Source organism: Poecilia reticulata, linkage group LG4, assembly GCF_000633615.1.
Source record: "Poecilia reticulata strain Guanapo linkage group LG4, Guppy_female_1.0+MT, whole genome shotgun sequence".
Lineage (NCBI taxonomy): Eukaryota > Metazoa > Chordata > Actinopteri > Cyprinodontiformes > Poeciliidae > Poecilia > Poecilia reticulata.
In genome coordinates this window covers 16,836,281-16,861,617 of record NC_024334.1, presented here as the reverse complement: position 1 = coordinate 16,861,617, position 25,337 = coordinate 16,836,281, and the positions used below count along the sequence as shown (strand labels likewise).

The following is a 25,337-nucleotide window of genomic DNA, read 5'->3' as shown; positions in this document are numbered from 1 at the left end:
CTCAGTCAGATCAGACACAGAGCAGTAGATTCTCAACTGGTTTCAAGTCTGGACTTTGACTGGGCCATTCTAAAACATGACTAAACATGAATTAGAGGTTGTTGTCCTGCTTGGATTTGTCCACAATGACTCTCTGTAGCTTTAGCTAAAAACTAAAACAAATCAACAAATGTTTTAAATATTGTAACAACACTTGCCAGTTTTTAACAGTTTTTCATTTATTTTCTGCAATAATTACATTGAATTTTCACTAAAAAATTTTTTCTTTTTCTTATTCTACATTATCTTCAATCCTACAGGGAACATAATAACTATCCAGTCTCTGTTTTTCCAAAAATGTATCTTCATCTTTATTTTAAATCCTAAAAATCAAGATAAAAATTGTGGCTCTAATTTACCACAACTAATTTACATGTATCCACATGTACATGTATCTAAATGCATAAGATGTCTTTTTTTTTTTTTTTTTTTTTTTTAAATTCCTGTGACATTTGTGACTACATTATTATTTTTTGGTCTGGCCTCAAAGCAAAATTGCTCCTTAGTTTTTAAAGGTTGCTGTTTGTGATTGTAATGAGACAAATGGTTAAAAAGTTAGAGGGATATAAATAGATATCAAAGACAGAAGTTATGATATTGTGTACCAAAATAACAAAAATAAACATTGAGGTTTCTAGTTTTGCACCATAACAACAACAGATCCAGCAGGCCTCATATTCCTCTCTGCCGACCTCTGAACTCCTTCACATCCCTAAATCTATCTAACCCCTCCTCACCCCCACAACCAGCCTGGTCCTTCTACCTTTTTCCACTCGTTTTCAGACATGGCCTTCAGCTGGTCGGCGGGAACCAGCTCCTTCAACACCTTGGGAATCGTGGGGATCTGGCTTTTGTCACCGTTGACCTTTACCCTGAAGAGCAGAGAGGCAATGTTGACCATTTCCTCCTTGGTACAAACGTGATAGCCTCTCAGGTACTTGGGCAACTCCTGGAAAACAGAGAAGCAGTTGGGGTTTGTTGCGGTAGTTTACATGCAGTTGTCGTCAGAGTGAAGGTTCGTTTTGGCCTCACATTCAAATTCATCGCAGATCGTCTGTGACCCACACTGGGTCAAAACCATTCATACACCCCCGGTAACATTAGGATTAAAAACCACTTAGGAAATGGGGAGAAACCAAACAATGTTTGCAGCCACTAAACAAGATCCTGGCTGGATGTTTGACCACAAACAACTTTTAAGCAAATCGAGATTTCAAGATGGATCAATTTTGATATTTATTGGGGGAACATTTTCCAACAACCTGAGATAGGATGTACAGGGACCACCTCAAGCAGAAGTCAAATCTAGTTCCAGGAACCTGCCCACCGACTGACCCACCTGGAGGTCAACCCGTCTTCTGGCATTACAACATGTTGGACCTTGAAAACCCTCGTCTTGTGAATTCATCATTTCTTTACCAAACCTTTCCTCCAAATAAGCCAGGTGAAGTCAAATCTATAATCAGCTAATAAACTAATAATTTAGTCTCGTGAGATTTAGTGAGACATCGTCACATCCATCTCTTCCGTCTGGAAAAAGAGCCGGTCAGATAAATGAAAACACTGAACTAGTGAGTGACTCCTGCTCAGTGCTCAAACTGTTGCATTTCTTCAGAGATTTGACCTTTGAACCCACTTCCCCGAGTCAGTAGATAAATAACCGCCTCTGGTCTGTTTGGTTGAGAATATTTGCCAATGTTTTTCCACGCCGCCTTCCCAGCTGACATCCTCATTTGTGTGCGAGGTCCGATTATATTCAAAGTGGACGAGGTCAGAAGCTTTTCTGCTGGGTGTAAAAACGAGTTGAATGAAGCTGGGAAAGCGGAGCTGCTCACTGAAACGCACCTGAGGGAAATGGAAGATAAGGTCAGCCTCGGTGTCTCTGCCAGGGATTACATTGAACCACAACTTCCTCATGAAGAACACGTGGTAGGAAATGCTGACCGGTCCACCTGCAGCACACAGACAGACAGAGACAGAGGGAGAGAGGAGTCTGCAGACAAATATCGCCGACCATCCAAACCTTCATTCTCTGCATGCTGTGTGGTTACCGTCTTTAATCCTCTTGGCTTGTTTGGACCAGTCGGTGATTTGTCTCAGACTGTCAAAGAAGTAGTCTGTGTCGTTCAGGCTGTGAACCTGAGATTAGACAGAGATGGTTAGACGGGTTTTAGCCTCATCAGAGAACGTAAATGTTCATTATAGAGAAAAATCTAATCCACAAAACATCATGCTCCACATCTGAGGCCAACATACGCTCTGCTATAGACGAAGGAGAAATGTTCTCTCTTCCAGTGTTAGAGGAACAAAATGATGACATTCTGTCCTCACAGATCTGGTTTTGCTTTTTTGGTGTCTGACAAACATCGTGTGAATGGTCAGACAGTGGAAAACTTTTCAGTGGAAAAGAACTATGAGGATTTCCAAAGAAACACAGAGGCCCTGTTTTTATCTTGAAACACTAAGGGTCAAAAATAATGGACAAATGTTGACCGTTCTTTTGGTCTGTGATCCAAACTCAGAGATTAAACCCTAATGTTCAGTCTTGGAATGTTATTGGACAGGAAATTTGCTTACAAGCCCCCCATACAGGGTCACAAACTACCACAACTTGAAAAACCCTGGCTGAGCAAGATCTCTGAGATTCACTGTAATGTAGTATTTAAAAAAGGCAAGTTCAAATGTCTTTTTCAAGCTATTTTTATGTAGAACATGTGCACATATATGTGTACTTTTTGTGCAACACTTGTACAAAATGATATTACCATAAAACTTTGCAATAATAATAAAAAGACTTCATATTTTCATCTCCAAAGTACTCCTTACAAAAACATCTACAATGTTGAACTTTGGTTTTTCTTTTTCCAGTTTTTCTCTGTCTGAATCTTTCAGGGTTAATTTTCAAAATGGGAATGACAAGGAAAAAAAAGTCATTTAAATCAGGCAGAACAGTGTTGATCTTTAAAAATGTAGTTCCTTGCTTAAAGTTGCCTATACCTACAGTTGGAGCAATAATTAAAATGGTTTGAAACAAACGCAAGAAAAAAGAAATTGCGGTGGGATCACCAAATCTCCATAGCAACCAGAAGTTCACAGGAAATGACCGTGAAAGGTGTGAAACTGATGGCTGAACCTTGTCGTGCGTTTTCACAAAGATGCTGAAGCCGTCGGCTGAAGCCAGCTTGAGCTTTTTGGAAATATTCTGGATGAGATCCCGGATCCTGGTGCTGGTTGCAACCTCAAATATCTGGACATCGGGAGGAGAGGAGTCTGGGTTGACATTATGCTTTCTTAAAGCCGATTTGTTTCGCTCTGCTGCGTCTCCGGTGGGGGGAGAGAGAGCGTCCCGCTGCGTACCTCGTCTGTGTCGTTGGGGAAGTAGATTTTGTGGAAGATCTGGGTGCTGTTCTGCTGGATGGCGTCCACCTCCACCTGGTGCGGCGGGAGCTTCCTGGGATCAATCCTAAACACAACCATCAAAACGTTAATGCTCTGTTTATGTACGTTTGCAGTGATATGAGTTTATCTGATGGCTTGGTTTCACTAATCAGTCCCTTCAGGAAGTTGCAATGTTAAACAGAAATTCACACATCATTTACCAAATTTTGCACACTTACAATTTTCTACCAGTCATCGCAGCTTTCCCACAAATCTGACCAATCACCTTAACCTTTCCTGTATTTCCTTCTCTTCTGACCAATCACTGCAACTCAGCTGAATTTCAACCAATCCCCTCAGCTCCCTTATAATTTCACTTCCTGTTTCACGTCTCTTGAAAGTCAAACCTGGAAGATGACAGCATGTGTGACACTGAACAGTAACTTCACCTTTTTTTTTTGTTACAAAAATAATTTTTGTAATACTGTGTAGGACTTGCTTATACTATATATAAAGTTCATGTTGATATGAAATCCTTTTGCATTTTAATAACTCAAGACACAGCTTTATTTGTTAAGGGTGCATTACAAGAATAACCCTTCTTGTAAATGTTGAAAATTTTATTTGCACTTTAAATATCAACTATGTTAAAGTCCTGTCTTTTTTTTTTTTCTCTCGAATGATTATGTGAAGTAATTTCAATCCCCTTCGCCCCCCAAGACTGTTACGGCAAAATAAAGCTTAAAAAATGTGAGGTTTTGACCGCAACTTTTTGAAAAATCAGTAATTTTAGACTGCAACAATCAGAAAAACATAAATAAATGGTAACATCCTGGAGGGACCAATACCACATTTCTTTAATCTCAAGATGAAGTTTCTGCTAACCTTCTATGTAATTATAACATATCAAAATGCTTATTTATGTAGCAGAATTAAGTCGCCACCAATCATATGTATGAAACAGCATTTACTTTGTTTTATTTTAGTGTTGTTTTTTGGGTTTTTTTATCAAAGACATGATGCTGCCACTGCTGTAATTTCTGCTTGCTGATTAAAAGCTGTATTGAAATAATCCTGCCTGGCGTCGTCATGCAGACTGTAAATAAGGTGTATTTATAGCAGAGGCTATGCAAATGCTGGATTTGGTTGGTCACCCTGGTGCAACGTTGATGCAAGGCATTTGTGTTCACAGCCCCTTCAATGGTGCAACAAGTTCTGCATCACACTGCATGTGGTTTTTTTTTCTCAAAGAAAGACAACAGCATAAGAAAAAAAACACAAAAAAAACAAGACATCACAGTTGGACTTTTTCCTCCTCGCAGCCAGGAAGGCTGGTGCAGAAGCTGATGAGATGCCGGGCCAACAGTTTATGTGCTGGTGGTGCAGGACGAACCTGAGCGAGCTCTGCAGCCGCTGCAGACAGTCGGAGGCCAGCTGCTCTCTGCGCCGGGACTCCACAAACTTCTGGGCGTGTCTGAGGAGGGCCTGGCTGGGCGGGAACAGGCCGCAGCACAGCCACAGCAGCTGCCAGCCCAGCTCTATGCTGAACCTGCAGGCACAGAGGAGACCCGAGTAGAGAGCGCCCGCCTTCGTGTCCGGACCGCACGGCGTCCTGCAGCGATGTGCGCACACCTTCAGCCCGCAACGGTCTCAACTTTGACTAGGCCATTCTGTCACATAAACCTGAAACATTCTTGAGGATTTCATTGTAGCTCTGGCTGTATGTTTTGACAAGAAGTGTTTGACAAGTGTTTGCCCACCCCTGACCTAAACTGATTCAGTATTTCTTTTATTTGTCGTTTCTCGTCACAGTAAACAATAAATCAGACAATCGCATGATAAGTTAAACAAACTTAATTTCAATTTGTATGATTTATCATTTTTCTCTCTTTCCACCAAAAACTGGATGATAAAAGTCCAGTGCTTTGACTACATGATTCATGATTCATTTTATTTGTCGTTTCTGTCGTTTTCTTTATTTATTTTGGATATTTAAAATGTCTCCAAGTTTCAGTGTTAAATGCTCTTTAAAATTTAAAGTTTATTAATCTTTGAGAATGTCTTCTTGAATTACGATTATATTACTTGAAAACAATGCAATCGTTTGGTTTCTCTCACAAAATCCCTGGGAAAACACACAGAGGTCTGTGTTGGTAACTTGACAAAATATGAAAAATATCAATGTATGAACACATCCTTTCATATTAATAATAAAAAAGTGAAATATTTTAGTTTAAAACAAGCTAACCAAAAAAACAAACAAACAAACAAAAAAAAAAAAAACCGCCAAAGAGGGGTGCGACTGTTTGGACGCCAAGAAAACAGGCAGAAAAAGCAAAGACCAACCTGTTGTTGTTGCTGGTCATCTGCTTCATGATCTGGCAGTAGATCTCGTCCCGCAGCGCCTCATGTTTAGTGGGGGGGCTGAAGATCTGGTCGGTGAGCTCCAGGGGGCTCTGCATCTGCCTAGTGGGATAATCTCCCATGTACTTCAAGATGGGTGAGCCACAGGTCAAGGTCAGATAACGAGAAGCATCACGACCTGAGGAGAGTTCAATGATTTGATGGTAGAAAGTTGATCTGATGTTTTCCCACCAATAAACATACAGCAGAGGAGTCAGACTAAAAATCTGATGAATAATGCGAGTTATGCTTTATGACAGAGTTCGGTAGTAGCTATTAGTTACATTTACTAGGGTAACTTTTTGGAAAAACAAAATGCTTTTAGGAGGATTTTTACTACGAACCTCGAGTCATTTTACTATGAAGTACTGATGCTGTTACTTGAGTACAATGTCTGGATACTCTACCTCAAATATATATAAAAGAGTCAAGTCAACATCTCCATGAGGAAATGATGTTAAAACACGAGGGGAAGCTCAAAAACGTCAATTTTACATGACGGTGACCCTCTAGAGTAGCTCTTTAAAACACACAAACACAAGTGTTACTGCAGCTGTTTTTCCTGCAGCTGTGCAGAGAGGATATCAGTGAAGGCCAGGCAGGCCTTGTGGCTGAGCTCCGGGTTGCCCAGCAGGTTCTTGAGGAGAGGCTGTCTGATGGGCTCTCTGGAGTGAGCCCACAGCTTCTCCGGCGCTGCGTTCCTGGAAATCACCTGGCGGTTCAAATCCTTGGTGGGCTGCCTGCAAGATGAAACAAAAAGGAATTTAAAAAAACCAAGCTTTTATGGGGAAATCTGTGGAGAGCTGTGAAGATCTGTGAAGATAAAGACAGCGTCCAACCTGAAGTACTGCAAGGAGAAGTCCTTCAGTGAGGCAGGAGCTACTCTCTCCACGGTGCCCATATCTTTCCGGTTCGCCTCCACCAGGTTCTTCCTTTGGTTTGGCGACAGGTTGAGGAGGTTCTTTGGGAAAACAAGCAAAAGTTGTTTTAGGAATCATCTGAGCTGATGGACTACCGAAAAAAACAGAAGCTCGGGTGAACGTTCGGCACCATGACTTCGTTGCTGGGTTTGCTGAGCGTCGGCAGGATAAAGATGGTCTCCGTGGAGACAGCGCCGATCTTTTTGGTGCTGCTGCTTTGACATTTGATCCAGCCGCGCTGCTTGGAAAATTCCTCATCCTTGATGAGAATCAGCAGCTCTCCTCTTTTAAAGCTCAGGATGGTGGGGTCATCTGAGGAAGAGGAGGAGGAGGAGAAAGAGAGTCAAAAACAGACTTTCCTGTTTTCGCCCAGCGAATAATCCATTAAATCGATTTTATTGATTGAATTTTTGGGTTTTTGAACATTTAATTTTAGGAGAAATCTGGGGTTGCGTTTTTTGTCAACAATTCTCTCATTGGGTGTCTGTAACTAAGAGATGTCAGATTGCCCAAGGCCATCTTGTTTTACAACTTCAGTTTATTTGGACTTTGAAATCAGGTCAACTCTACAACAAAATGTCATGGTAAAGCTATATATTTTTCTTTTTTCCAAAAAAAAAGTCCAAATGTTAAAAGCGTACAGCCATATTAATATGAGAATAAAGTCTTAATGCTCAGACCTTGGCTGCTGACTTCTCTCAGCGCCACGGCGTACTTGGAGCGCTCCGTCAGTCCGCTGAGAAACATGGTGATCAGCTCGGACATGTCTTCAGCAAAAGATCCGCTCAGGGTGAAGTCTCCTTTCAGCGTCAGCAGACACACAGCGAGGCCCGAGGTTTTACCCTCCCTGAGCAACAACAACAGAGCGATACGGTTACCACGAGGACTGAGGCAAGATCTGAGAGTAAAACTCCAAAACATCTGCAGCTAAAAAATGATGCCTACTAATCTGTTGATTATTTAATAAATGGATAGCAAAGGTGTTTAATTAATCTTTTTTCTTTTTTGCAGAATTTGAACCCGGTGAAGCTAAAAATGCCACTTGAGTTCTGAGTAAAACATGTTTACAGACAAGAGTTTTTCATCTTAAATCCAATATCTTTTGTGCAGTTTTGCCCTAATTCCTTCTGAGTGTGTCATTCTTTCAGCAAATGACCTTTCTTTGAATCAGTATACTCCGATTAACGATTAATCGATTACTAAATTAGTTGACAATTATTTCACCATCCACCATCCTAATTACAACTAATTCAACTAATCACAACTCGATTAATCGTTTCCGCCTTAGTTATGATTTTCAGTGCTTTAAATTTGGCACAATGTTCTATCTATGAATGAAACTCTTATTTTGTAGTAAAACAGGAAGTAGTTCTTTAGTTGCCTGTTGTGTTGACGGAATCAACTAATATGGATTCATCACAAGGAAAGCTGGGCATGTAGGAATGACTTGTAAGCAGTGTGGGAACTGGCTAACCGTTAGCAGCTAACAATGCTAACCTTCATATCTTCCCATCAGTACAAGACTAAAGGGCTATTTCGCAAAGTTTTAAGAACGTACACAAACTTTACTGGCATCACACCAAGTCATTCTCATAATTCCCATCTAGCTTTTCAAATGTTTCCACTGGTATTCTGACGATAAGGAGCTACAGGTCCAAAGCCCCTTCAACAGAATCTCTACCAAACTTAAGTCAGGACTCAAAAATATCACTTCTACTCAGAAGAAATGTGTTGGTAAAATTAAATGATTACATTAAAGCCTAAACTGGGAATTAATCATTTTGGGCTTAAAGACAGGCCAAACCTGGATTGGTTGTTCTACATGCATTACGAGTCGGATGCATCACTACACCCCCATTTCACATTTCCTTCAGCTCCTGTTTCAGATCGTCCTAGTTGAGGAAGAAGCGTCTCTACCTGACGGTGTTGACTCCTGTCACTTCTGGGAAGGACAGCTCCAGCAGCCTCTTCTCCCTCTCGTCCAGGAACGTGATACCGGTCCAGTTTATGGCCACGATGAACTTACTCTTTGGTAACGGGGGACCTGGAGACAGAAACACATTCAAGAGTGAGACTACCTTAGATCCTTCTGTCACATGCAAAGAACTAAACAGCACCCAAATTATATTACTATCATCAGTAAGGAAATGAATTGATTAATGACCCATGTGAGCTGTTATTTCAGGCTGGAGTCATTAAACAACATCCAGCTTGAATGATTTGGGAAAACAAGACTTGGGCGGGTCTATTTCCACACAATGCCTACATTTTCTTTTTTGTCATAAGTTCCTAAATTAATCTTGCAGACAGTTAAAGAAACACTTTCATTCTAGTCATGAAGTCAAGCAACACTAAATGAGGAAGTGAAGTTCATTTGCATGGAGCTCAAAAGATATTTTTAACACTTTTACTGTCAGCTGATGTAACACTTTCCACTTTCACAATGCAGTAACGCTAAGCAACGGCGTCAGTGCTGTACAACCTCTGATCACCTGAACAGGACAGACTAGGAAAGGGAGAAAACATAACCAAGAATGTGTAACGTTTAGACACTGACATTGCTGAGGTCATAAAAACGGACACATTTATAACTTATTTCATTTCTAGTTTTATCTGGCTTCACCTGACAAATATGCCAGATTATTCTGAGAGTCTACTACGGGTAGCAGCTCCAGTAAACATATCAAATACCTCTGGTAGCCTGCAAAACTCCCTTGGAGAGTTGTAACACGTCATTTCACCATTTTACTCTCTCAAGCTATTTTTATAGTGGTTGTATTGAAATAAGGAGACCTGGAGATTTGATGAAGATCACATTTTAAAAACAAATGACAAAGGTTGCCCTACCCGACTGCTTGGTGACCTCAAAGAACTTGGAGAAGAACATGGGCCACTTCTCTCTGGCGTAGTCGACCACCTCCGCCTTCACCAGGTCCGCTTTTTGTCCGGAACTCAGGAAGGTGCTCTGGCATGATTTGTGTTCATTAGAAGCTGCTGGAGGATTTATTTGTTTCATTGCTTATCATGAGTATCCCAACCTGAGCATGAGCGGTGTGGATCATCTGGACCAGTTTGGGTTCTGACTTGGCCTCCAGCAGAGAGGTCTTGATGCAGTCCTTCACTGTCTCCTTCACGTTCTCTGGGCGACTGTCTGAGCCGTGTTGGATGTACAGGTGCTTGGCAGCGAGCTCGATGATGTCGTCCTCCTGTGGAGACATGGACAGGACAAAAAAAACAAAAAAACTCAGTGTTGAGGCAAAACTTTGGAGAAATAAAGATGCATCGATCTCAAATTAATATCTAGATTCAAGAAGGATCTTTGTGCTCTGAGTGACGCCATTCTTTATTTATTTTACATTATATTTAGAATTCCTAATTGCTCTTTCTGAACCATTTGAAATGTTTGTTGCAGTTTAATTTTTACTGGTTTGACTAAGGTGGTCAAATTATTGATTTTGTCAGTTTCTTTATTATTTATTTTTCATTGGTTGTTCTCCTAACTGCACTGACTGAACATCTTAGTTGTTTTTACATGTTTGACCAAGCTTGTGATGCTATTGGTGTATTCTAGTTCTTAACCATTTAGAAAAAATTTGGAGTGTCTCATGTGTTAACCATTTTTTAAATGAACATCGTGATAGTTTTATTAATGTTTAGTTGAAGACATGGTTTAAATAACCGACGCTAAATGTCTGCGAGAGTAAAAGAAAAGCTTTGAGATGCTTCCCCTGCGTTTTTAAAATAACAGCGTCATCAGCGTACATCAAAGTATGAACAAGGATTTGGTAATGTGTTAAAGTATGGGGAAACTAAAAGTGACCCAAGGACAGACCCTTGAGGGACACCTACTGGACATTTTAAGCAGGGGGATTTCACACTGTCAACTAGGACTGAACAACAATAAAAAAAAGTCAATAATGTATATTGTGATAGACAAGTGATCAATATCAATAGATAACGTGTCTGTTAGAATATTCAATACCTTCACCAACCCAAAACTAAATTAGTAGATGATTATTTCCATAATCAATTCATCTGATTAATCTTTTCAGTCCTAGAGAAAAAAACAACAAATATGAACTTAAACCCTCATTTCTGGTTTTCTAAAAACTTACTAACAGTACACTCTGGAAAAAATGGTTAATCTCAACAAAAGCCCCAAATGAGGCCATAATATCCATGCCAATGATGAGTGTATGTAAACCTCTGACCAACTTGTGCAGACATTACAACAGAGCCCACCTTTTCGGTCTGGTACTCTCCAAACTTCAGACCGTGGATGATCTGCCTGTAGATGAGGTCAGTGCTGATCTTGTCCTCCTTGCAGTCGTGCCAGGGTGTGAAGACCTCCTTGCGGAAGATGAGACGCCATGGAGCGTGCTGCTCCTGGCCGCCCCTCCTCTTCACCTCCTGCTCACACTGGGAGATGGCGTCCATCACGTGCTCCCGGCCGCTCCCCAGGGCCCACACCTTCAGCACGAGTCACCAATAAATCAGTAACTAAAATCAATCATGCTTTATCTGCTCAGCAGTTATACAGAGGTGGAAAAAGGGATTTTAAAGTGGTGACCTCAGAAAACTTTAGCCTGTTTAGCTTAGCATAGCTTAACTTTACACAACTCTGTTGCTAGCGCCATTATGCTAACTCTATTCAACTTATCAACTTAAGGTCAAAATTATTGAACCATTTTAAACTACAAATTGAAAACTGTTTAATTATGCCTTTTTGCACATTTTTTCTTATCATTAAACATTAAATACATCAAACTGGTGATTGGATCAGAGATGGAAATTAGTCACTTGGCAAAAACTTATGTACTTATATGTAACGTAATATGTAATGCTCCATCTAAAAGAAAAACTTAAAACAATAAATTAAATATTAATGACGGTTGTAAAACAATAAAAGGAACATTTCTGGCATAAAATGCTAATCTATGTATGATATGATACTGATATTATCGTATCATACTGATTTGTATCAAACTGATTGGCAGCTCTGCTGTCCCAGATTCATTTACCTTTTCATACATGGCTACATAGAGAGAGAAGCCAAACGTGTCATTTAGCTTGATTTTGTTGGACACAAGTTGGCAGACTTCTTTGGATGTAGTTGCCGAGTCAACAGGAAGGTTAATGGATCGTCCATCCAGCAGTGCCACAGACACCAACATGGGCTTCTTTGTCTTGGTTGCCTACGAGACACCAGAGAAATGACCAGTGGAAATCAATCACACAAGTTTCTTGAAAATCCTTTAAAAATGACACAGCATTTGTAAAACAAATATGATCATATGCAAATTGATTATAGTAAACTTATCCAGAAATATGCATCTTTGAGATTATAAATGTCAAAGAAAAACAACTTAAGTGAAAGATATTTCTGGTTGGGGCTAGAGGAAAGCTCTCCACGGTGTCATTAAAAAAGCAGTTTTCTGGTGCAACCACTCTCCCCTCGCTACAGGACATTTATATCAGTCGGGTCACAAAGAGAGCTAAAAACATCCTCAGAGACCGCGCTCATCCGCGCCACTCATTGTTCTCACTTCTGCCTTCCAGCGGATGTTACTGACGTAGGAAAGTGAGAACTGACAGTTTAAAAAACAGCTTTTATCCCCAGACTGTCAGGCTTTCAAACTCAAAGTAGTTTAATGAAGTTTCTAATTTTGCGCGATTTTCTATTCTTGTTTTAAATGAAATGAAAGGAAATTGTGGAGTAAAGATTTTATTGCCAAGTTTGTTTCTGAGTTAAAGAAATAAAGTTATTTCTATTTCTGTTCTTCTCACCGAGTCACAGTCATACACAACACAGGTGCACTCACCAAGCTTTTCTGAATTGTAGGGCTTTTTAGGAACGTTTTGAATACAATCCCCTGTTAAATATTTGAGTTTTGCACCAAAATGTGTTAAATTTTATTTCCAATCACCTTAATATAAAACTCGTAATCTACATTAAGTTGTTGATTAACTAAAAAATAAAAAAACTCATGCAAAATGATTATGATGCAAACATATTCCTTTATGAATAAAAACATAACAAAACTGTTTAAGGGAAACAATCAAATATGCTCTTAGATCTATTGTTTAAACATAATACAATTTTAAATCCTCCACAAAATAATAATTTAAAAAAAACATATCAGAACCTGCAGCTCCAACCAGGCTGGCGGCTCCCCTCTGGGTCCGTTTGACATGGTGCGCCGTAGCCTCTCGGCTAAGTAGAAAGGAAAACCTCCAGGAGCAAAACGGATAAAACTTTGAAGGTACTGAGGAGGAAAAAGACAAGAGACAGTCATCAAAACATTGTTTCTCACCGGTGGTGACATTTAAAGCGGAGGTATCTAACTTTTACAACAACAAATGTTTTTCACATGTTAGTTAAAACGGTCACCATGTTGTCACTGTGTAATATGTTCCTAAAGACTGAGCTCCTTCACCTTGTCCCAGTGCTGCTGTAACAGTCTGATGAAATGCACGGTCAGAAAACAACCAATCAGGACCCAAAGGAGGGTCCTACCAGTGTCAATCAAGCTTGTGTACGCACTGTAAAATGTGCTAATGGCCGAGAAACAACTCACCATTACAGAAAAAACCGTTTGTCCACCGACGTTGGTGGACATGCTAATGTTCATGGCTAGCATTCGTGGCTACGCTATCAGGAAGAAGCGTTAGCGTAGCAGAGAGGGAGGGTGATTGACAGCGCTAAGACCCTCCTCTTGGCTCTTATTTGTTGTTCCTGACTGAGCGAAGTATTTTTGTAGATGACAGTGGGAGCACTGGGAGAAGGCAAGGAAACATGATTTTTGACAGTAGAGGTAATATATATATATATATATAGTTTCAAAGGTACATGTAAGCTGTAAGCAGTCGGCTTACTCGTGTTCCTTACTTTTAAGAAGCGCTCGCTGGGAGGAAACACGCCCAGGCAGAGGGACAGTAGGATCCACCCGCGGAAGTAGCTGTTCCTGTTGTTGTTTTCATGAAGCTGTTTGCAGATCTGACAGTAAATCTCATCTCTGTGTTGGACATACACAAACACACACACACACACACGCACACCCACACACACATTAGTTTTAGCAGTTCTCCAGAAGGAGCAACTACAATCAGATGTCCTGCGACGCTAAAGGCAAACAGCTGGAACCTGAGGTCAGGCCTGATGATGCCGTATCCCACAATGTAGTGGACTTTTTCAAGAGACGACAGGGGTCTGTCCAGGGTGGGCCCTTCTCCGGTCATGACGTCACTGTCCTCACTCACAGTCTGCAGTGTGGTGGGCTTGGACACCTCCGTCAGGTCATCGTTCTGAAAGAAACGGAGACGAAAACAGAAGTTATTGCGTCCATGACAACCGTCGGATGAAACGCTGCGCGGGCTTCTGGCCTCACCTCCTCCATGATGATGGAGGGCTTCCTCATGTTCGACACGGGCCGCACGTTCACACTTCCTTTACCGGGCAGGACTTTTTTGTTTCTGGACAGCAGGTCGGTGAACGTGGATCCCTTTCTCGCTCGTGGGCTGCCTTCGGGCGCGGTGTACGACCTCAGGTTTGGAACCGTGTCGGTGGGCATCGTGGAGGGCTTCCTGTTTTTCGACAGGAGGTCTGTGAAGATCGATCCCTTTCTCTTCTGGTCAGGCTCCTCTGCGATGACGGCTGGTTCCGCCTCTTTGTTTTTCCTCAGCACTTTCTGAAAACGTGCAAATTTCAAATATTTATTTGAACATTAGCCATTTTATAGCACAACCAAGTAACTATGATACTTTCAGCTGCTGTATATCAAATAGGACTTAAAATACATTTGATTTCGTATTTTAACACCTTACAATTGGGCCTCTGTCTCTTTAAAAGCTCCTGCTATTTCTGAAACTCCGCCTTCAGGAAGTCATCACAACGTAGCTCCTCTATTAACCCTTCAACAGCGTTTTTACCAACATTTCACTGAGAAGTAGCTCCTGTAATGAGCTCAGCAGATGTGCAGTTCTACCAGGTGTTTGCTAATTGCTGCTGGCTAGTCTGAAGGAACTGAGTGGGGGAATCTCAAAGGGCTGCTCTGTGAAGCAGAAGCTTGGAAACTGCAACACTCAGTACGACTTGAGCCTCTAATAAGACGTTGCTAGGTCCAACAAGGTGTTTTGGACAGATGAATGGTTGCCACAGGATTTCTCAAACATTGATGAAAGAATCAAAGCAACACTCCAGGTATGTTTTTGATAAAATAACATTACAAAATGTTGTAAAGCTCAAAAAAGACTTAATACTGCCCCTTTAAAAGAAGAGAAAGCTTTCCAAATTCTTCGCCTTCCTGTAGGGAAACGTACCTGATCCAGGCCCACCATGTGGCTCAGACGTCTATCCTGCCTGGAGATCAGGTCCTGCGGGACGTAGCGATCCCGGATGGCGCTCCCCTGCTGAAGCCTGCTCATTCTCTTTGGCTCGGGAAGATCTCCCAGAAATCTCAAAATGATCCACCACACCGTCAGCGAAGCCTGGCAAAAACGCGACAAACTTCAGCGACGGGCAAACAGGCTGAAACAAGTGAACCGTAGACGTTTCAGAGCGGCACCATAACATCGCCTTCGTCCTCGTGGTAGAGCAGCGGCTGCTGAAGTCTCTGGCGGATGTAGGTGGGTGTGGCCGCTCCCTGGAAGTGAATGGAGGCGAATTTGGAGAACGAGTACTGATCCAGGTCTTCGTAGTCCTCCTCAGGAAGCTCGTCTTCCCCGGGAATCTCGTCAATGTCTATCTCCTCGATTATGGTCCGTTTTCCTTCGATGTTCTGTAAAAAAAAAGAAAACACATGAATTGTGATCAAACGGACAAACCTCAGCTTGAGAAGAGAGCAACCACACGAGCGTCGAGAGTCGGAACCTCGAATCCGACGGGAGCCTGGCCCTCCTGCCCTCCGACCACCATGTTGGGCAGGAAGCCAAAGATGTCGTCCACCATCTCCTGGTCGCTCATGTTGGCAGCCTGCGCTCTGGCCTCCGTCTCTCTCTTCTGCCTCAGCACTTCCTCCAAGTGCTTCTGTTTGGCCAAAATGGCCCGCTGTTCTTCTTCCCTCTCTTTGGCAGAGAGGTACATCTAAAAGAACGGGAGACACAGGATCAACAAACATCGCCTCTTCCAGTTAAATTTCTAAATCCAACACAGATTGACAGGGATGGACAGTCAATATCGCTTTAAATATGCATAACGGGAGAAACATGGTGGTTCAGATCTATCATTGGGTCTTTCTGTGTCAGATGTCAGTGTTGAACCGATGCCTTCATTCGATTTTTCTTGGATACTTGGCCAGTCTTGTTAAATCCTATACATGCTAGCAAAAAGGAGTCTCCAGCAGTCAATCATGATGATTTATAAGAAGATAGCAGGTCTTGGACTGATCAACAATTAGGATTTAAATGTATGAATTAAACTATGTAAGCCTGAATATATGAAAGAAAAAAATGCTTATGAAAATAATCTATCATTTCACCCTGCAAGAAGAAAAAGCTCGGGTTCTTTAACATGAGCTTACGTCTCTCTTCATCTTTTCGATGTGTCTTCTTGCCAGCACACCTCTGGTGTGCGCCTGCAGCAGGATCACTGCGTCTCTCTTGCGGTTCCACTCCTTCCTGGCCAGGTAACCTCTGACCTGCGTCTGCAGCACCAGCGCAGCAACCCGCTGCCTCTTGTAGTTGAGGTGGATGTGACGGGAGCGGGCGATAGCCTGCAGCCTCGCGAAGCCCAGCTGCACCTGAAACCAGAGCATGACTGGAGGTTTAACGCACGAAACCTCCAGTTTCTGCTGTATGACATCGAATACGTCGGTTATTAATGATTCTTCAGAGGGAAACCCACCACTCTGTACCGCTTCCTGCCTTTGTAGCCTCTCCAGTATTTCTGAATGACGAGGGCAGCCGACCTTTTCCTCATAAATTCTTTCCTTTAGAGGAAATGAAGCAAAGTACAACTACAATTAGGCCCATCACAATAAACTTGCACAATAAATTGACCCAGTAATTTTTGCGACAAATGATGATATTGTTGCTGTGAGACATTTTCAAGCTAATAAGTGGGGTTTTTTTTTGTTTTTGACAAAATTCAAGTTTAACACTGGAATTGCAACATATTATAAATATCAAAAATAAAACACAATAATCAAAAACAATTAAAAAAAACTGAAATAAAACCACACACAACTAAAACCATAAATGAAACTCATCACAATGTTTCTGTAAAATAAAAATATTAATCATCAGAACAGAGTGCATTGAGCTCATTTTAATTTATCATGCGATTAATTATTTAATTACTTATTGTGACAGGTTAAAAAACACTAAAAACACACACATACACAAAAGAAAACCATCTGTATGGATTTCTCTCATACCTGAATTTGTATCCTCTCAGGACTTTTTGGATCAGAAGAGCTTTTACATTTAACTCCTTTATTCGCTCCAGTTCAAGCATGGTGTCATGGAAGTCCTATGAGAAAGCAGCAACGTTTTTAATATTTTTATCTATATGTATATTTAAAAAAAGAAAAGAAAAGTTTTTTTGTACTATTAAAATCACACATTCAGCTCTGGAGAACATGAAGATCCATTGAAAACCTGGTTGTTTCCCCAAATGTTGATTTCTGAACTCTTAATGAGTTAAAACATCAGCATTGTTGTTCATAAATGAATATGAACTTGTTTTCTTTGCATTATTTGAGGTTTGAAAGCACTGTATCTTTTTGTTATTTTGACCATTTCTCATTTTCTGCAAATAAATGCTACATTTTTGCTTGGAGTTTCAGAGACATGTCAGTAGTTCATAGAATAAAAGAACAATGTTCATTTTACTCAAACATATACCTATGAGGTGTACAATCAGAGAAACTGATCATTTTATGTGGTCTCTTTATTTTTTCCAGAGTTGTATTCTGGTCAATATGGCTCTCTGTTCAGGGCAACGGAGCTGAGTGGGCGCCTGGAGAAAAGTGAGAGAAAGTTTTTTTTGTCCACTGCACCAAACTTTTTTTGTATTGCTACTTTTTGAGTGTATCCAGTGAGTGAAGCCATGTGACGCAGGAGCATTGCTGATTGACAGCGTAGGACTCTGAGCTTAACTGAGGGTTTCTGAGAATTTCAAGTCTTAAGTTCATGTATCCAAAAAGAAGGCCTTAAAATGTCTTAAATCCATTTAAAAAATAATAATAAACTGGCCTCATACTGTACATCAATCACAGGTCTTGAATATTGTGGATGCAGAACTATTCAATCTCATATATTCTGTGTTTATTTTTTGCAAAATATTTTTGTCAGAGAAAAGTCTGAGTCACACACACCTTCAAAATCTTCTATGACTCCAAGCGCTTGAGGCTACGGTAACTAGCTGCTAACATACAATGGTAGCTAGCTAACTTTTTTTTACGTCTATTATGGCTAAGTGCAAACTTATCGCCAATTTATTGTCTTTTGCGTATTGCCATCACAAAACAGGTCTTAAATTTAATTCACAATGGTCTTAAAATGTCTTATTGTCTGGACAGATGTCAGGTGGATAACTTTGCACTAAACAGATTTTTTGAGATTTGTGGCCTTTAGCATTTCAATACCATCTCTAACTTACAACCACATTATATTCCACATCAATTAACAAATGTTTTTAAACCATACTGATTTAAAACTTGAAAAATATGATCCTCAGTTTACTTAAATAACTTGTTATACTAAACACATCCATCCACGCAAACTTAAGGATTCACCTTGAGGAAAATCTTTGTCTTGCCCGTCTTCCAGTCGCCTTCTCCAGCAAGGACTCTCTTACAGATGCTCTCACAGCAAGTCTCCTGGCTTTCCTGTTTCACAGAAACAAACATCCTCTTGTATTAAAAGGTGAAACGGGTCGAACGGAGAATTTCAACATGGCCCAACTCACGGTTTTGGGGTCACAGACAGAGGTCCTAAGGAGGACACGGTAGCGGTCCAGGAACTCGCTGAAGGTGTACCGGACTGGGTAGCCGGCCTTCCGGATCCTGATGGTCTCCATCATGCCGGAGTAACGTAGCTGCCGTATGCACAGCTCTCTGTCAAACAGCTAATACAAAAGATTTGTTTTACTAACAGCGAACGGGTAGGTTGACGCTGCAGAGTTGCCTTCAGGTCCAGGCCCGGCTCACCATGGGCTTCTTGAAGTCGTTGGGTTTGATGCAGCGGATGAAGTAAGGCTGACACACGGTCAGAGTCTTCATGAGGGAATCCAGGGACTGACGGAACTGCCCGGACAGAGTCGGAATGCGCTTCTTTCCCTCGGAGGGTTGCTGTGAGGCCAACAGCGAAAGTCACACACGTGAAAATGAGCTGCGTGCTAAAAGGAGCTTTGCTACTTTTGATTGGCCGTGTTTTTCTTTCTTTTTATTTACCCGCAGGCTGTTTTTGGGCGTGTTGATGATCAGTTTGGGGTTGACGCTCTTGACCACATTGGAGTTGGATGTCAGTTCGGCGTTGAAGGCCTGCTTGAGGAGTTTGTTGGTTGACGTTTCCACCAGCTGGATCAGGTCCGAACTCAGAGTGTCACGGTTCTTCTCGAGAAAACCTAGAACGTGGGATGGTAAAACCACAGTACAGGTTACACAGATATAAAACATGCAGATAGACTTTGTATCGTGCATTGACCTTTAATCCAATAACTAATAACAACATATTAAAAAAAGAATGTGCTTGTTAGACATGGTTGTCATTTTATTTCTCAAAAAGGTTTCAAGAGACACAAAACAAACATCCTGCATTGTAATTACACAAAGCAGGTTTTTCAGGACAAAAGAAATGTTTAATTTTTTACGTTGTCAAAGAATAATTATTCCTAAAATAAACCCAATAGAACAGTAGTGGTATAATTAAGTTTCTTTTGTATTTTATGAAAGTAAGTAAAAATTAAGAAACTGCAACAAAAAAATATACAGACAGACATGATGCACTAGTATAAGTTCTCTTATAGCTTATCTTGACTCCCAATGATGCATCTCATTATGTAGTAAACATGCTGTTATAGAAGTTTCAAGTTATGCAGACAAATGCTCGTATTAGCTAGCATGGCTAAAAGCAGCTAGCAGATCTCTTAGGTGGTTTTCGTATCGGTGTTGGAGACATCGCTGTGGATCATTTTTCAAAAGAATTTTCTAAGCAGTACCTTTGGAGTCATAGTAGACCACTCCTGCAAAGTGTTGGATCCCAAACTGGGTCTCAAAGTTGTTTTTGGGAGGGATGTAGACTTCGCCTTTGCTGTGAAACTGATTCAGTTTTTGGAGCATGGAGGCGTCTGTGCCCTGAAAACCGAGCCCCCCCCCAAAAAAACATTAGAGCCTTTTCAGCGTTCCGCTCGGCTACGTCCAGAGGTTTTTAGGACAGACCTTTGGGAAGTTACTCTCCTCGTCAACAAGAGCCAACACATTCATGGGCTTGTTGGCCAGCGTGTCCAGAGTGCGCTGGTTGTCCAGGTAGTCGATGTGCTGCCAGACGATGCCCTCGCGGGCGTACTCCTCCTGCTCCAGCTTGAAGACGTGTTTGACGAAGAACTGCTGCAGCTGCTCATTGGCGAAGTTGATACAGAGCTGCTCGAAGCTGCCGGAGCAACACGCACAAACGTTTTACAGGGAAGCATTTTAAAAAAATAAATGACTAAAAAAATAAAAATAAATTCACACTTGAAAAGAAAACTCCACCTCAGAAAAGAGAGCTGTGACAAGACCAATGAACAGATATAAATTCCTAAATACTAAACATTCTGGTAAAATGTGTTGCAACGGCAATTTACAGTCTGAAACAAGGAACAACAACTATAGGCAGTAAGTCAAGATGAAATAATTAAAAGCAGAACCAGAAGATATGTTTTCCTCTCCAAATAGTAAAAGAAAACTGTTAAGATCTGAACCAAATGAATTGTTTAAAAAAAAAAACATTTTGGGAAGTTCAAACATTTCTTTCCCAACTGGTGCCAGATGAGCTTCAGCTGGATGTTGCAAAAAGATCCTACACTAAAGGAAGGTAAACAATCAAAACCCTCATTTAATTTCAATAAGACAGCAGGATTTTATCTAAAGATCCAGCAGCAGCCAAACTACACCAGTCAGGGTAAACATTGACCTATTGTTGTCGAAGTTCTCAAAGCCAAAGATGTCCAGCAGGCCTATCGACTGTCGAACCGTGTCCTCATCATCGGGCGGCTTGTAAACGGCGTCATTAATTTTTGTCACCACCCAGATGAAAAGTTTGCCATAAATAGCCTGGAAAGACAAAACAACGCAAATAATTATCCTGGCAGGCTCTCCACTTAAGCACATTTCTCCAGAATATTTCCTGTAATGCAGCAGAGTTGGTAAAACTCATCTAGATGTTGACATATGACATCACACAGATACTGTCATTAAACGATCTGAGTGTCTCATCTTTATTAGGAGTTTCTGCAGAGGCACAAAGATTCAATCCGTCAAGATCATGCAAGTGGAGGAACTTCACATGGAAAAACATTGTTTCTTTTGAAGCAAAAACAGGAAGGCTAAACGCACATGGTTTAATAATGGAGGGAGAGTAAAAACCATTTGGCAAAACATTTTCATATCAGTTGGATTCAAGTTCTGCAGCCTGACTGGCAGGACTGGTTCAGAAACATTCATTTATTGGTCAGTATACAGAATTTGGTTTTTACTCAATGTACCTGGGGAGAAATATATCTAAAACGAACTTGGAAGAAAAATTATGGGCCAAAATGACGTTGGCAGCTGGTAAAAAAAAAAAAGCAAGAATAAAAGTTAAATTAGAATCCTTTACCAAAGAAGGAATGTTATGAACTCAAAAGAAATTTATGAAATGAAGAGGATTACTCTTTGAATGAGTTTTTGTCTTATTGTTATCCTTTTAACATCCTTCCTACTCCATCACATTCTAACAATATGTGTTGTGCCTTTTCAATGTATTTGCATTAGTTGGTTTCATTTTTACACTTTCGATGCGTAATTTAAAAAAGCAGATTGTTTTGAATTGCCTTTGTTTCTTGAAATGCTTCCATGTTTGGGCCATTTTGAGAAAATCCAATACTTATGTTGAAGTAAATGAGCTGCAGTCTGCTCGTGTGATGCATACTCATCTACTGAAATGGCCCAGTCAAAGTCCAGACCTAACTCCGAATGGAAATCTGTAGCAAAACTCGAAAACTGATGACTGGATTCTCATCATCCACTCTGACTGAGGCAGAAGCATTTCCTACAGGGCGCAACGTTTCTAAAGATAAAGGTCAACACTTTTACCGTTACCTTCACAACTATCCACCGCTGTGTAGTGGGTCCATAACAGAAAATCCAAATTTAGAAAAAAAACAAAAACACCCTGATGCTGCTGGCGGAGACCAGCTCCACCGGTAGGAAAACGTGCAGGAGGAAGTGGCCGTTACCTTGACAAAGGCGTCCCTGCCGTCCAGAGCCTGGTCAGAGTTCAGAGGTTTGTTGACGGTGTCCCTGGCAGTGGTGACGGTGCGCTGAGTCAGACACTTCTCCAGCGCTGTGGGATCCACCTGAGGACGCAACGACACGCGTTCAGAAAAGGTCTCGGCCTCATCGGCTGAGGAAAAACGTCACCTGCCTCCAAAAGCTGGCTGGCCATGCTGAAGTGGGAGGATTTGGCGATGTTGCAGCCCTCCAGGTTGCTCATTATGATGCCTGAAACCACGCAGAGAACTTGAGCCCAGGAGAGCGGAAAAGAGAAAAGAAAGACTCAACAGGAAGATTTTGAGAAATGCGTCATCTCCTACTTTCAAACTCCACGTTGCCCAGGTGGAGGATGGCAGCCAGCAGCTTGGAGATCTCCCAGGAGTCGGTCTCAGTGAACGTGAGGATCTTCAGGGCCGATCGGAAGTGAGCGTACTCCTTCACGTCGTCTCGTCCTTCGCAGCTGGTGCATTTGCCCTGGGAAAGAACACGCGTTATTCCCGACTCCAGATCCTTTTTTAAGCGTGCCTGAGGACGGATCAGAACCGAACCATGGTCAGGTATTTGTACTCGGCAGCCGTTCCGAGGGAAAGTATCTTCTTCTGGTCCGGAGCCATGCCCATCAGCATGTAGTAAAAGATGTGGTAGTTCCTTTCCTCGGGGGCCTGTTGGAGAACCGGAATGCTCTTTAGTCCAACACAATCCGACTCCAACCTCCTCGTTGCAGCAGGAGACCCCCACCCACCTGACGACACACTCTGGACTTCTCCAGCAGGTACTGCTCCACCCGGGCCCCCTCGATGGCCCCTCCCTTGGTGAAGCTGATGTCGATGTACTTCCCGAATCGGCTGGAGTTGTCATTGCGAACCGTTTTAGCGTTCCCGAAGGCTGAGATGAAAAAAATAAAAGATAATAAAAGAAAAAAATTGGATCAGGAGAGTGAGGGAGAGAGGGCCTGGTTTAGAGGCGTTTTCCCATCGTTCCTCCGACTGACCTTCCAGAATGGGGTTGGCCTCCAGGATCTGCTGCTCGATCCACGAGTGCTGGCCGCTGACCGCAGCCAAGAACTGCAGCATCAGCTTGGTGCTCTCGGTTTTCCCAGCTCCAGACTCTCCGCTGGTTTGAGAGGTGTCAGGAATTACTTGTTGAGTCACTCACAAATGACTGTTGTGTATATATATATTTTTTTGCCTTAACTTTAAAGTTGACTTTTGTTTTGAAAATGGAAATCTTATGATCACAAAAAAAAATCTAACCTAGTGGGGATAAAAGTGTTTGCCCTTTTGGTAATTTCTCATTTTTTTGTTATCAGTAGATGTTTCAGATCAAACTAATTTAAATTATGGCCGTCAACGTTAAGGCGTCTGATTAATCTAAAATTTTAGATTTTGTAACAATTTTGTAACAAACAGTTCATATTAAAAAAATGCCACAAAAGAAAAAAGGTGTCAAAATGAGAAGCTACAGGCACGCCTTCAGCTTTATCAATGTTTCCATCATGTAAAGGTATTTTAGATGGCAGCAACTTCTTGAATAATAAAAATAAAATTTCAGTTTAGCCTTTCCTGGAGCCCACCTGATGACACAGCACTGGTTCTTCTTGTTGCGCCTCATGTTGAAAAAGCAGGTGTCTGCGATGGCAAACACGTGGGGGGGCAGCTCGCCCAGACGCCTGTCTGTGTACTGGTGCACCTGCTCTGTGGTGTAGATGGGCAGCAGCTGGTACGGGTTCACCGCCACCAGAATGGAGCCTGTGTACGTCTGAAAATACAGAGAGAGAGAGATGTTTGTCGTTACACACAGTTTTGTGAGAGTGTTTTGTGTTTCCATGAGCATAAAGGCGTCACAGTGGAGGAAAAGCAGACAGATGACCGGCCACAGTGCTTCAGGCGTATCGTCCTCTGGGTGTAAACATCTGAGTTTCACTCAGAGACGCCCGTAAACACCAACGGCCGTCATGTGATGCAGTGGAAGATGGCGAAGCGTCTGTATGTAAATAAATATTCAGCAACATTTCAAAGTGTTTTGTATTAGAAAAAAAAGTGAACGCCTGTTTCAGATTTAATGTCTAAAACTTAATATGAATACTTGACTTTTATCAGAGCGAAAGCTTCAACTTTGACCTGTGAAGCCCTGAACTAAAGGAAACAACCAGCACTGTGTGGCACGCAGCAGACAAATGAGGCTTTGTGATCTTAGGATTTTACCTCCACCTCATGGTTTGAACTAGATAATTATATATACTGTATGAAAAGACACTTTTTTTGCTGTATGGCATTAAATGTCTGATTTTTTAAGCTCAGGTGGGGTAATTACAATTTTCTAAAAGTCAGAATAATGAGAAATGTCTTTAAACTTTAAAATAATGTAGAATCTTACAGATAATCCCTCAGTATTTGGTAGCATTCCCTTTAAACTGTATCCCTCCATCATCTACATTTTTACTTTTTTCTTTTCTTCCAAACCCACTTTTTAAAAAAAAATTATTTTGATTAAAATTAATCACTTTTAGTGACCATAGTAAATGTTGTCAACATTAAAGCTGCGGTATGCAACTCTTACGAAGAATATGCCGAAATTAAAAATCTAACCCAGCTTTATTTACGTTTCCTTTTCCTTCTTTTGGTTTCATTCCAGAGACGTTTCAGACCCAAGAACGTTCGTCTCTAGCACACAGAACCCGTCTCTTTCCTGAGCAGCATGACAATCTGGACGTTCCCAGGCTTGTTATAGTTATGTGTGTTTGTTTGAACAGATGGAAATGGGGCCTCAAGGCATTTGAAAGTGGTCAACCAAAGATCAACAAGACTCGTCTTTTAGGTTTTTTTTCGCCATGAAGTCACAAAAAGAATCAGATGTGCTTTGAAAAAACACCACAGCTGTGCCTCCAAGTAACTACAATGTTGTGAAATAACCCATCCTAGGCTTTCCCAAACTGTAGTCGATAATTTTCGTACACGTAAAGTTCTTACATTTGAAGAACAAAATTCTCTCTCTGTCAAGCAAATTGAATCATTTTGATAACACCAACTGAGCCGAGAAAAGGAAAGGTTGAATCTGATTTGACATAAGAAAAAAAGAAGCTGTCGCAATGTGTGTATATACATGTATATATATAAATAACTGATCCCTTTAAAGATTTGATGTT

At 41.3% G+C, this 25,337-nt stretch overlaps 1 protein-coding gene across 1 annotated transcript in view; it reads right to left on the bottom strand.

Moving 5' to 3' along the window:
- The window catches only part of myo7ba (myosin VIIBa), a 30,225-nt gene that overhangs the window by 2,052 nt on the left and 2,836 nt on the right, over positions 1–25,337 (bottom strand). Inside the window, exons 5-44 of the mRNA XM_008407680.2 lie at positions 23,766–23,950; positions 23,184–23,305; positions 22,935–23,077; positions 22,741–22,854; positions 22,513–22,666; positions 22,344–22,420; positions 22,156–22,275; positions 20,853–20,992; positions 20,120–20,330; positions 19,900–20,035; positions 19,133–19,305; positions 18,890–19,030; positions 18,649–18,807; positions 18,476–18,568; positions 17,114–17,208; positions 16,582–16,666; positions 16,259–16,477; positions 15,610–15,822; positions 15,305–15,517; positions 15,060–15,227; positions 14,129–14,428; positions 13,885–14,045; positions 13,630–13,756; positions 12,887–13,006; positions 11,762–11,935; positions 10,983–11,210; positions 9,779–9,946; positions 9,588–9,705; positions 8,658–8,784; positions 7,421–7,587; positions 6,871–7,052; positions 6,660–6,781; positions 6,406–6,560; positions 5,764–5,917; positions 4,811–4,966; positions 3,397–3,502; positions 3,173–3,286; positions 2,091–2,178; positions 1,885–1,991; positions 803–988 (exon numbers count right to left, since the gene is read on the bottom strand). Coding sequence (XP_008405902.1) covers positions 803–988; positions 1,885–1,991; positions 2,091–2,178; positions 3,173–3,286; positions 3,397–3,502; positions 4,811–4,966; positions 5,764–5,917; positions 6,406–6,560; positions 6,660–6,781; positions 6,871–7,052; positions 7,421–7,587; positions 8,658–8,784; positions 9,588–9,705; positions 9,779–9,946; positions 10,983–11,210; positions 11,762–11,935; positions 12,887–13,006; positions 13,630–13,756; positions 13,885–14,045; positions 14,129–14,428; positions 15,060–15,227; positions 15,305–15,517; positions 15,610–15,822; positions 16,259–16,477; positions 16,582–16,666; positions 17,114–17,208; positions 18,476–18,568; positions 18,649–18,807; positions 18,890–19,030; positions 19,133–19,305; positions 19,900–20,035; positions 20,120–20,330; positions 20,853–20,992; positions 22,156–22,275; positions 22,344–22,420; positions 22,513–22,666; positions 22,741–22,854; positions 22,935–23,077; positions 23,184–23,305; positions 23,766–23,950 — 6,021 coding nt within the window. The remainder of the gene's footprint in view (positions 1–802; positions 989–1,884; positions 1,992–2,090; positions 2,179–3,172; positions 3,287–3,396; positions 3,503–4,810; positions 4,967–5,763; positions 5,918–6,405; positions 6,561–6,659; positions 6,782–6,870; positions 7,053–7,420; positions 7,588–8,657; positions 8,785–9,587; positions 9,706–9,778; positions 9,947–10,982; positions 11,211–11,761; positions 11,936–12,886; positions 13,007–13,629; positions 13,757–13,884; positions 14,046–14,128; positions 14,429–15,059; positions 15,228–15,304; positions 15,518–15,609; positions 15,823–16,258; positions 16,478–16,581; positions 16,667–17,113; positions 17,209–18,475; positions 18,569–18,648; positions 18,808–18,889; positions 19,031–19,132; positions 19,306–19,899; positions 20,036–20,119; positions 20,331–20,852; positions 20,993–22,155; positions 22,276–22,343; positions 22,421–22,512; positions 22,667–22,740; positions 22,855–22,934; positions 23,078–23,183; positions 23,306–23,765; positions 23,951–25,337) is intronic.